Source organism: Leucopleurus acutus, assembly GCF_964270905.1.
Source record: "Leucopleurus acutus genome assembly, chromosome: 15".
NCBI lineage: Eukaryota > Metazoa > Chordata > Mammalia > Artiodactyla > Delphinidae > Leucopleurus > Leucopleurus acutus.
In genome coordinates, this window is record NC_139157.1 from 57181842 (window position 1) to 57194487 (window position 12646).

At 32.5% G+C, this 12646-nt stretch overlaps 1 protein-coding gene across 2 annotated transcripts in view; it reads left to right on the forward strand.

The window, feature by feature from the left end:
• Positions 1-12646, forward strand: part of ASCC3 (activating signal cointegrator 1 complex subunit 3) — a 329389-nt gene that overhangs the window by 201553 nt on the left and 115190 nt on the right. For both annotated transcript variants that reach the window (XM_082855647.1, XM_082855648.1), the window contains exons 18-24: positions 2114-2278; positions 3972-4058; positions 4920-5096; positions 6794-7019; positions 8602-8756; positions 11254-11352; positions 12311-12479. In XM_082855647.1, the coding sequence (XP_082711773.1) occupies positions 2114-2278; positions 3972-4058; positions 4920-5096; positions 6794-7019; positions 8602-8756; positions 11254-11352; positions 12311-12479 (1078 nt within the window). The remainder of the gene's footprint in view (positions 1-2113; positions 2279-3971; positions 4059-4919; positions 5097-6793; positions 7020-8601; positions 8757-11253; positions 11353-12310; positions 12480-12646) is intronic.

Here is a 12646-nt window from a genome sequence, read left to right on the forward strand (position 1 = left end):
TCCAGTTGTTGTCTAATGAAAATACGATTTCACCACCATCATATCGATATTCATTAGTGTTAAATCAAAATTAGCAAAGAAGTTGAATTTAACTTGGAATTATAGTTTTCCTCTATTTACTAATAATGATAATTTTGTATGTGTGTGTGTGTTCCATTTTGTATCAAAGCAGTTGCCTATCTTTTTTTTATCTTTCCTTTTCATATACAGTAACTTTGACCATGGGAAAATTGAAACTTAAGATTTAGGAGGGAAAAAAAAGAAGAAAAATAGCAGCAGCAACTAGTTATGAAGCTGTTCATCTGAAATCATTTGGTTTTTATACTTAGGTTTACTGTAGATGGGGGAATTCAACTACCTTTATTCTTCTCAGTTAAAATCTGTGCTAATCTTCAAATGGATATCTTTTACAACCAGATCGCTCTCAGTTATAAAATGTAGGTGTATTGTAACCTGTACCTTTATAAATTTTAAAGAATAAGGCACTAGCTATTCTTCCCCTTTTTTTTTTTTTTTTTTTTTTTTGAGGTACGCGGGCCTCTCACTGTTGTGGCCTCTCCCGTTGCGGAGCATAGGCTCCAGACACGCAGGCTCAGCGGCCATGGCTCACGGGCCCAACCGCACCGTGGCATGTGGGATCTTCCCAGACTAGGACACGAACCCGTGTCCCCTGCATCGGCAGGCGGACTCTCAACCACTGCGCCACCAGGGAAGCCCGGCACTAGCTATTCTTATTACAAATGTGGGTTTTGTGAAAAGAGTCAATGGCACTATGAAAATATTCTGAAGGGGTAAAGGAAGACCAAACACAACATGTATTTTTTCATGGGCTAAGGCATATCAAATCTTGGGACAAGATAAACACATCAATTGATTTTTGTTTACGTACCAGATTAATATTGGAAGTCATTTTTTTATAATTTTCTAGTGTAAAAAGAGGGTTTTTTTCCTTTCTGAGATACAAAGTTTTATAACCTTCACAGTTCAGATAATCTTACCTTCTTATTTTTTTGACCTAAGTGTTTTTATTTTATTACTCATAAAGAATGTGTAGCCACAAGACTCGTGTGAATTAACACAGATCATGTAGTTTAATTCTTTTTAATGGTTTAATAATATGTGATTAATAAAATGGTTTCATAAGATGAGCCTGAAATATACAGTATGTTACCTACAGAAAATATTTAAGACTTTTTGTATTTGCTAATGTGACTGGATTCCATCTTATTTCCCTACAGTTGATTTTCCTTTGTCTCATTATGATTTGCTCATTTAATTTAGCTATATTTGATGCATGAATAAGCTGCCATAAAAATCTAAGTCAGAACAAGTGGTAGGAGTATTAACTCATTAGTTGATTTCTAAAGTATTTTATACTTCCCCCTCCCTCCTTTAAAGGTCATACTTCACTTTATAGCTGTAAATATATACATATATTTATATACACACACACATCATAGTAACAGGAATGTTTGTTAATATCTTGTGTTAAATGTCCTTTCTGCTTAGAAAAATACTGTAATAATTTCTAAACTATTCAGAGATTCATTGTCAAATTGATTTTACTCTTTGCTTCTATTACCATTATAGGCAGAATGGGTTTTCCCATCAACAGTTATAAAAACTGCTAGAACACTAAAACCATGCTTTTGAAAGGATGACTTTTAATTTATTTTTGTATACCTTTATTTGAACGGAGGAGAACATTCTCACTATCATTTCTTTAAATAGGACTGTGGTTTGATATTTTTAAATTCTTATTTATTTTAGTGTGGGAGGGAGAAAGCAGTGATTTTTTTTCATGTATCTAATTCCTAATCCTTATTAATCTTAACGATTATAAGACTACAGGAATTTTAGATTCTAAAATATTACTATCTGAAGATAATATACAGATTAATAATTTTAGTTAATTTAAAGCTTTCTTTACTTAATGAAATAAAGTATTTTCTAATTATGTCCTATCTTTTAAAAAAATGCATTCTTTTAAAATTATAATAAAAAATTTATACTAACTAAAGCATCAACAGAAAATTTTAATTTCCATAACAGGTATACATTTGCAAATGATGACTCTCTGAAGAATTATTCAAGTGTTTTTTTTTTCCTGTAGATTGACCCAACATTAGCAAAGCATCGAGAACAGTTGGTCATTGAAGTTGGACGGAAACTAGACAAAGCTCGGATGATTCGTTTTGAGGAACGAACTGGATATTTTTCCTCAACTGATTTGGGTAGAACTGCCAGCCACTACTATATTAAATACAGCACTATTGAGGTAGTATACTGAGTGGAACAAACAGAATAATATGTTTGTCTTTACATGCAAATACTTTCTAGACTTCAAAATATAGTATTCATGCAAAATAACAAAAGCTACTAATGGAACAAAATGCATTTGACTTTTATGAATTCAACAACGTACACTCAGTAAAGATAAGAAAAAAAATAGAACTATAAATATTCAGGACCTTCTTGCCATCCCGTTCAATGAGTATATCCCAAGCAGTAGACGCACCCAAACCTAAAACCATTGAGCACATTGGTGAGACCTCTGGAATGAGTGCCTGAATGATTTAAAGTGGGGTCTGATGGCTTAATGATATCCATGAATAAAAAGTTGAAAAATTAATTGCAAGTTATTGAGAAACACTGACTAAAAAGAATTATAAAAACTAATGAAAATATCAGGGCACTGAGCTGTACTATTTGGATAACTGAAGAGATTTTTCAAAGGTAATTTTTACTACACAATTGTATCCTTGCCTGTTACCTTTTAATGTAATCTTATGTAAGGTAGGGAGCCACTATAATATCTACATTTTAAAGAATATATACTTGTCTTCGTGTGTATTTCTATACCTACGTATATACCTTCACATGTTAATACATGAGAAAACTTAATAGTGATTACCTGTGAGGAGAGGACTTAAATTTGAAGGGAGTTGGATTAAGGTGAATTTTTACTCTTTACTCTTTTTATAGAGAGAAAGTTTGATTTTTTTTTATGTTCATTTTTATTTTTGTTCTTAAAATTGTTTTTTAAATGAAAAAGTAATAGAAATCACTAAGATGAAATTTCTTCAGAAATATGAACACCAAGGCCTATATGAAATCTGTGTTGTACTTATTTAACATGTGCTTATTATGCAGATAACATGTTTCAGAAAACATTTTCACATGCATAATAGCTTTTCCTCATCTTGCCGCACATAAATCTTGTGTTTGTACAGCACTTTAGGTTTCTTCAAAGTCTTTTAACATATATTACTCACAACCATGATCTGGTAGTTCCTCAAACCAAAACATTTTCCCTCTCCCTCTGTTGCTGCCATCACCTACTCATGTCAACTCATTTTGTCCATTAAGTTACCTGTCTCATTTGTCCACTTGGTAGTGTATTGCTGCCAAACTACATCTTAAGCCTGTTTGCAGCTCTCTTTCAGGGACTGTAGCCTTTCTTCAGCTTTGTTTTTGTTTTGATTTTTTTTCTTTCCAGTTTCCTGAATTTCTGTATGCCCTAACTAGCAATGTTGTGATATATTTGCCAGAATCTTAAGTTACATATTTTTAGTTATTCCTCTCTGAATTTTATGTGATATATGATCAGCTTTAAGTTGATGAATGGTGCAGATTTACATATGCCCATGCTGAAAATGAGCCAACACAAGAATGTTATGCTGAACATTGTTTTAGATATCTGTTGTAAGTTCCATTAACTGATTTTATAAATCTTTTTGCTTCTAAAGTTCTTCTCTAGCTAATTTTGTTTGGGGAATGTTTTTTAGTCTTTGATAAATTTGACGATGTTTAAATTGATGATTTTGGAACAGTATGCTACAGACATTATAACTCTGCATATTCTAGGGCTCAGATGTTCTCTTAGAATGTGTGATTTATAGTCACATTTTTAATTTAAAATATTTTACTGGACCTTCTATTTTAATCAAATATAACACTTACTTTGGTAGACCTTCAATGAATTCTTTGATGCTCACAAAACAGAAAGTGATATTTTTGCTATAGTCTCCAAAGCTGAAGAATTTGATCAAATCAAGGTAAGATTACTTGAAGCTTAAATCAAATGCATATAACACATATGTGTTGATTCATTTATAAAAGTTCATAATTAATTGTTATTCCTGATACAATATAAGCTGTATGACACTTCACATTTTGAGTACCAGCAATGTTCTTCCATTTATCAACAGTGTCCACTATCCTAGATTTTGATAGTATGTCATACTTGACTTCATTCTTTGCTCTCTACTGCAAATCAAACATAATTTAAATAGGTTTTGCAGTAATGAAACTAGCAGAGAATATAGTGTGTAGATTTTGGTTTATTTGCAATATAAGGTTCGCTGAAGAAAATATAAAGGACATGCATGATTCAAACTTAGATATGAATATTTCTGTACCCATATTATAATTTAATCTTATTAACAGTGAAAACTTTAATACTTTGAATCATAGTACTTCACAGCTTTAAGCTATGAACGCCTTATACCATATAAAAATATATGACTGTAATGGATGCTTTTGAAGATAATTCAAGTTTGCCCTAATCCATTTGGGCAGAGGTTTTACTCTGGTCAAATAAAAAATGAAATCTCATCAGTTGAAGGATGGTGAGGTCAGAAGACTTAATTTTTGTGACATATCAAATTTGTATATGTCAATGGCAATTTTAATATTGGTGATGAATAATAAAATGTAGTCTTATCAGCATCAAGATAGTTTTTCATTGTATTTTATTAGCTACCTATGAAAAGATTGCTATTATTTTAGTATACAAAAGGAAACTTGAGTTATCACAGATGGAAACTTTTAGAAAACATGCAATATGGTTTAATTTCAATATAAAAAATTTAAATAAATCAGCCCAAATAATCCTATAAAAACATTGATTCTTCCAGGTCAGAGAAGAGGAAATAGAGGAGTTAGATGCCTTATTAAACAACTTCTGTGAACTCTCAGCTCCTGGAGGTGTAGAGAACAGTTACGGGAAAATAAACATCCTACTACAAACATATATCAGCCGAGGGGAGGTGGACAGTTTCTCCCTTATATCAGATTCTGCATACGTTGCACAGGTAAGAATATTACTCCCTTCCTGTTTTCCTTGGTTACTTTTAGAGATTCAAGGAATTAATTCATGCTATACTATGAATGTATTGCATTGTGACATGCTGTCAAATTACCATGTTATCTTAGAACTGGTTCTGTTTAATTTGTACATTTTTTATGCCATCTATGCTGTTAGATCAGAAACAGGGGTGGGATTTGGTGGTTGGTTTGGCTTTTTTTGATGTTGCTATTATTTACATTTTAGAGTTTAAAAATATCAATATCTGATTTTTTTCTGTTTTAAATGATAAAGTTCACGTCTTTTACTTAGGAAGGGCAATAGTACAAGAATATTTCAAGTGAAAAGAAAAGATTGTGGAACCTTTGTAGCATTCCCCAGATGTTAGAAATATAAACAATTGTTTTTAACCATTAAACAAGGCTTAATAAATATACCCCATACCATATATTAAGTATGATATATCTTTTATAAAAAAGGTAATCTTTCTTTCCTACTGTCGATACTTACAAATTGAGTACTGAAGGAAAATTAATTCGTAAATTACAGCTCATCAAATGTTTAAGTTTTTTAAATTACTGTAGTATAAAATGTTGTAATATTTATGTTTTTAATATTCAAGCCTTTATATGATATAAAGTAGATTTTGTTTTCAGTATTTACCTTTCAAATGAGAGGTTTCCCTTCTAGGTGTACTTTTTTAAAAGATATTTTTTGTTTATCAAGAATACTTTTTAAATTATTTTGATCGAGTAATGCCTCCTCTAGGTTAAGGAGAAATAAAAGGTTAATCTTATTTTAAACATAGAAAATAGATATTGTAAGATGCCTCTAAACTCATGATTTTAAAAATAATCTTCCATAAAACAGTCTGCAAAGTTAATGATAGAGGGAAGGAAGAAAAACAAACTACAGAGATGTGAAAAAAGGCTTCAATCATTGTAACTTTCTGTATGTCTACTAATGAAGTTATCCTCAGATCACTGAATTTAGAAGTTTGGAGTTAAGTTCGGCATTGTTTAGTTCTGACTTTCAATAGATACTCTGACACCAACTCTCCTGGTCAAATTACTAACCTCACCAAACTTTAGTATCTTCATCTATAAAATCATAATAACAAGACCAGTCAAATGCAGTTGTCATAAAAATTAAATGAGATGATATATGCAAAGCGGTCAGCATACTGCTTGGTTTATACAGGAGCCATTAATATGGGTTAGTTGCACTCATCAGTATTTCTTTGTTGCTCTTCTCTCACTAATTGTTCTCTCTGACTGGATCCCAAAGTCTTCCTTATTTCTCTAAATAGCTTTATAAATTTAATCATTCCACTATATACCCAAGGGCACCCTTGGCTGTCTCTTAGATTCTAAAATGGCCTCAGCACCTTCCCAAATACTTTGTATTTTTTTTTTTGTCTCTTCCTACTCCATTCCTGTTTAGGGGGTGTGAGGTGGAGCTTCCTAAGGACTGGGAAATAAAGCTACTCTTGGAGAGTTAAACAGGATAACATCCACATATAAAGGATATGATTATTCTTGTGTAGAAGTAATAAAGATAATTAGGGTTATATGAGGATAGATGTTGCCCACAATTAAAGGATGCAGCTAGACATACTTTTGAAACTGAGTCAGAATAATAAATTTATTGACAAATTTAAAATTACATTGGACCTAACCACCAATCCCCCTTTTCATTCTTCAGAACGCAGCTAGAATTGTCCGTGCTCTTTTTGAAATTGCTCTGAGGAAACGTTGGCCTGCCATGACCTATAGGCTCCTGAATCTTAGTAAAGTCATCGACAAGAGGCTCTGGGGTTGGGCTAGCCCTTTGAGACAATTTTCAGTCTTACCACCACACATTCTAACAAGATTAGAAGAAAAAAATCTTACTGTGGATAAGCTGAAAGACATGAGGAAAGATGAAATAGGTAAGAAGGAAGCAAAAATGTTTTAATGTACTGTTTCATGCAGTTAAAATATTTCACTTGATGTAAAAAAAAAAAAAGTATTGTGAATTTCCACATTACTAAAGATGAACTTTTACCATTTTTATGAAATTTCTTTTACATTGATCTAAACTCAGGCAAAAGTCTCTCTAAATTTTATTAAGTTACTCAATAGAATTAGCAGTTAGACTGGAGTTTAGATTGTCACACCCTTGAGTATTTTACAGGTAGAATCTTAGCTACAAATGATGAGAATTAGTCAGTGAGGCTTATTCTCAATTTATTTCTTTTGTTCATTTCATTTCATCGTCTTTTGTTATGTATATCAGCAGTGTTACAGCAAAAAAGTATGTCAACATTAAACCCTACATTTCTTCAGTTTCTAAATGAGCTTCATCATTACACATGTATAGATCTTTAAACATAGTTGGTATCGGTGTGTAAATAGTACTTGGTCTTCTATGTTTTTCACATAATATTGAAAAATTATCCCTACATACATTGCCGTGTACCTTAACATTCTGTTGGACAAACATTGATTAGGTAATATTTCAGATTCTGAATAGAATAGACATTACACATGAAGGGAGTCAGGCTGAGGAGAAATAGAGGGACCTGGTGAAAGGTTCGTAGATGTGTAGAGAGGCTGAGATAGTTATTTCCCTTGTATAATAAGAAGAATACTTCTCAGATGGAATGGAAAAGGGGAGGTATCAATAAAAATAGAGAGAAATTGAGAATACAAACTAGGAAGTTGAGATTACTCACCTTGGGTAACATAAATATTTTATTAAAATAAGGAAAATCACTTTAGATTTTCAAACTTTGGTGAACATAAAACATTTTGATTTACTTGTAAATATGCTTTAAAAAATTATATTATGAAGCACCAAGACATACAAGAAATATTGATACTATAAGATAGAATCTACTTCCGCTTAGTCGCTTGGCCTGGAGTAGGAAAATGTTTAAAGTTGGTCACATCTGTTTGTGACCCTCACCCCCACCCTGGTGCCTCCATTTGTATCTGTATTTCAGAATCTGATCATTTATGAAAATATGTATAAGTGGTTAATTTTGTGCTGGACTGGCCATATTTTATATTTTTATCTTTGTTTTCTGGAAATGGTATGGATAAGTTAGTTATGTTTGATTAGTAAAGCATTTTCCATCATGGTTATTTATAGAGTTCTGAAATAGGCCTTGAATAAATTAATGACTGTTTTCACAAAATACTGAATATTTCTATAATGAGTCTTAAACTGGCTAGGAGAAAAGTGGAACTGTTTATAGTAGTTTAAACACTATCAAGTCTCAGTAATTTTAAGAACCCTATTAATAGCTGAAAAAACCTTGATACTGGTTTACAGAGCTATGAATTGCTAATTCAAGTTAACTATTACAAAATATTCAAACATGCCAGGTCAAGAATGTCAGCTATTCTACATAGCAAATCATAAAACAAGCAATAAAAGCACCTTCTCTGAAATCCCATTTACAAGTCAGATTATATTGCCTTTTTTCTGTCTGGACACATTTCTTCTAAGTGACATTTTCCCTGCAGGTCACATTCTGCATCATGTGAATATTGGGCTCAAGGTCAAACAGTGTGTTCATCAGATTCCTTCTGTTACAATGGAAGCGTCCATTCAGCCCATCACACGGACTGTCCTCCGAGTGACGCTCAGCGTCTGTCCTGATTTCACTTGGAATGATCAGGTAGAAATGGAAAACACCTAAATCTGCATTAAGGAAAAATGTCTGTACTGCAGGTTCAACTACACCTCCTTACGTCTGTCCTCAAGGCATATAGAAAAACCTTTAAAAAGAACATATATCGAAGAATCATTTAAAACATTGTATCAATAGTATTATTTACTCTCATCCTCCAGATAAGCATGTGGTATAATATATTAATAATATGTCAACCAGTGAGACCCCTTCAGAACATTTTAGGAAACCTAAATTTTCACATTGTATATGGTTTAGTGGATTCAGCTCCATAGGGACTTTGCTTAATTCTATCTTCTTTCATTTTTCTCTATGTGATCTTCATTTTTTCCAGCTCTTCTTACTCTGTCATTTTAACCTACTCAAAATTCAAGATTCTTCATGCTAAAAGGGCCCTTTTAAAATCCTGAGGTTTCTCGAACTATCATTCTCTTCTTTACCATTAGACTTGTAGAAAGAGTAATCTGCATTTTCCTCCTGGTCACCTGTTTCCTGCTGAGACTACTTCTTCAGTGATCACCAAAGACTGACTGACTGCCATAATAAATGACTTTTCCTTAGTTATTATTTTCTTTACTTCTCTGAACATTCAGTCCTATACATTGTCCTTGAAAATGTCCTTCTTTGGCTCCCATCACTTTTCTGTTTCTGTTTTTACCCCTACTTCTGTTCTTTCTTCCAGACCTTAGCTGTTACTATATACTCTGGATCCTCTTCTTATTCAGTCAGCAATTCTTAAGGTCTGTCTTTGCACCAGTTACTGAGCAAAGAGTACAGTAGAAAAGAGATTGTACATACAGGCAAGTACGGGTCAGTCCTTTCATTCAAGAAGCCAGTGGGGGAAGACAAGTAAATCAGTAAATGTAGTATAGCAATGCTTACTTTACATGGTAATTGTAAGGTTCTAGTTAAGTGTAAGTAAATATCTTCTGCATTACCTGACATTGGTACATCTTTAAAGTGAATGCATTTTATTCTGTGATGTTACACAACCATAGTCCTAACCCAAATCTACCATTGATATTAAAGTGTCCTTAAAGTGTCCTAACCATTCATTCCTTCAGTTTCCTCATCTGTAAACATGTATAATAGTAATAATTATCTTTCTCCTAGAATTTCTGTGAGGACAAGATGATATAAAATTTTATTTAATATCTTTATAAATATAGAATTTTACATAAAGTATAAAATTACAAGTAGCCATAAACTCATTTCAAGTTTTTATATTTTCAAATGCATAAAAGTTTTATGTTTTTTCATCCTGTTTTCTTGTATCAAGATCCATAATAGGAATTCCCTGGCGGTCCAGTGGTTAGGGCTCCGTGCTTCCACTGTTGGGTGCCCAGGTTTAACCCCTGGTCGGGGAACTAAGATCCCACGAGCCACCCAGTGCGGCCAAAAATAAAATAAAATAAAAAGGATCCATAATAAGTCTCCCACAATTTGGTTTAATTCATTGTTAGAATGGAGTACTTAATTGTTCATAGTTGCTTCTATCAGTTAGAATGCTGTTGGCTGCAAGAATAGCAAATATGACTTGTCTCAAACTGACTTAAGCAGAAGAAAATATATCATCTTACATAATATGATAGGTCCACAGGTAGAATAGGCCCTGAAGATGACTGAGTCTTCTGTTTAATGATACTCTTCTGGACCCAGGATCTTTCCATCTTTTTGCTCTGCTGATATTGTTGGCTACTTCCCAAATGTTTTCATGCTTCCTTGTTCACATTTAACAGAGAGAGGGAAAAATACCCCACCTGCAGCAGCCCGGAGCATGGGCCAGAACACCTTTTCTTAAGCCGAACTGGGCCGGTATTGGGCACATGCCTACCCCTCACCACAACCTGTTGTAAGGGGGATACCATAAGCTGATTAGTGTATGCTAACCAAAATTATCCTGGGAGGTGGGGTTACCTTCTGAATTACATGAGAGAGGTGTGAGTACTAAACAAGACTAGGCTTTATTAGGAATAAAAAAAGAAAGAGCAATGAGTATACAAAATACAGTATATCTATCCAATGGAATATTATTTGTTAATAAGAAGGAATGAAGGACTGATGCATGCTATGACATGAACAAAAACATTATGGTAAGTGAAAGAAGCCAGTCTCAAAATCATTTCATATATATGATTCCATTTATATGAAATGTTCCAAAAAGGCAAATCTATAGAGAAAGAAAGTAGATTGTGGTTGTCCAGGGTTGGAGGTTGGGAGGATGGGGGATAGATAGGTAGGGTACAAGGTTTCTTTGGGGGATGAGAAAAATGTCCTAAAATTAGATTACAAAGATGGTCACAAAACTTTGTAAATGTATTAAAACTATTGAACTGTATACTTTAAATGAGTAAACTTTGTTATGTAAATTACACATCAATAAATCTGTTAAAAAGAGGGAGAGGAATGGGTGCTGGGAATACAAACAACAGTATCCCTTATTCGAATTACAGTATATAGTATTAGGATACTATTTTTCTTCTAGGTCCATGGGACAGTAGGAGAACCCTGGTGGATTTGGGTAGAAGATCCTACAAATGATCATATTTATCATTCAGAGAATTTCCTAGTTCTAAAAAAACAGGTAAATATATATATATGGCTCTCTCCTTATTATGTTGCTGTCATTAGGAAGAAAATGTAAACTAAATACTTTCTATTTTTACTTATTTCTCTATAATTTCATAGTGCAATTAAAGCTTTATGTATTATTTTTTATGTTTCTGTTTGGTTTTAAAAGAAAATAGTAATTAAATGTTATAGTATTCATATATTCAAAGTGATTTTCATTTGAGAAATTTAATTATAATCTTTCTAATGGTTTAAGGCATGTCTTCCAGAGGGGTGGGTGGGATAAATCATATTTTTAAAAATTAAATAAATAAAAATTAATAACTTTAGGTGTTACATAAGCACAGTACTAAAGAATATTGAATCACATTGTATAAAAGATATTGTTTTTTAAATTCTCTATAAATTTCAATTTGATGAAAGCTGTCTTTAACTGTGATGCTTCATTCCTAATTTCTCTTTTTATCAAAGAGAAAGCAAGCTAGCTTTAGGCTTGAGTGGACACCCATAGAATTTTATAGCCATATTTTATTTTCATTGCATTTGTGTTCATGTTTATCTTCTGTTTATGTCAAGTGTTCTGTTATTCCACTTATGGTAGTCAAAGAATTTAAAGAAAACTATTGAGTAAATAATTTGGTAAAAATTAATGAAGTAAAGTACTTGAATGAATGAATTTTGGAAAATTCTGATAATGAGTCAAGTTGATAACCTGTTAATACATGATGATATGCATATGTAAATAATATAAACTGAGTGTATGTTTTTCCTTCTGTAATATCACGTATCCTCAGAAGGGAACCACCTACAAGTTTCTGAAGTATCTGAATATCTCAGCTATTTAGAAATCTAAGATTTTTTTTTTATCTTTAGTACATACTGCTATAGATACGATTGTTTTTACAAGAGACTAATAAAGCCTTTATGCTACTAGAATAGCCATATTCATTTTAGACTTTATTTCACATTAGGTCATTAGTAAAGAAGCTCAACTGCTGGTGTTTACAATCCCTATTTTTGAGCCTTTGCCTTCTCAATATTACATCCGAGCAGTGTCTGATCGATGGTTAGGAGCTGAGGCTGTATGTATTATTAACTTTCAACATCTGATTCTACCAGAGAGACATCCTCCCCATACAGGTAACATATGGAATAGTAACTTGAATCATTGATTTTTCCAAAATTGTTGTTTTAGCTCATGTTGAAAAGTGTCTGTGCTTTAAAGTTGCCTGAATCTGAATAAAAATCCAACCTATTTGTCAATACAGTTTGAAAAGAGACTTTTCAAAATCAGATCAAATGGCAGG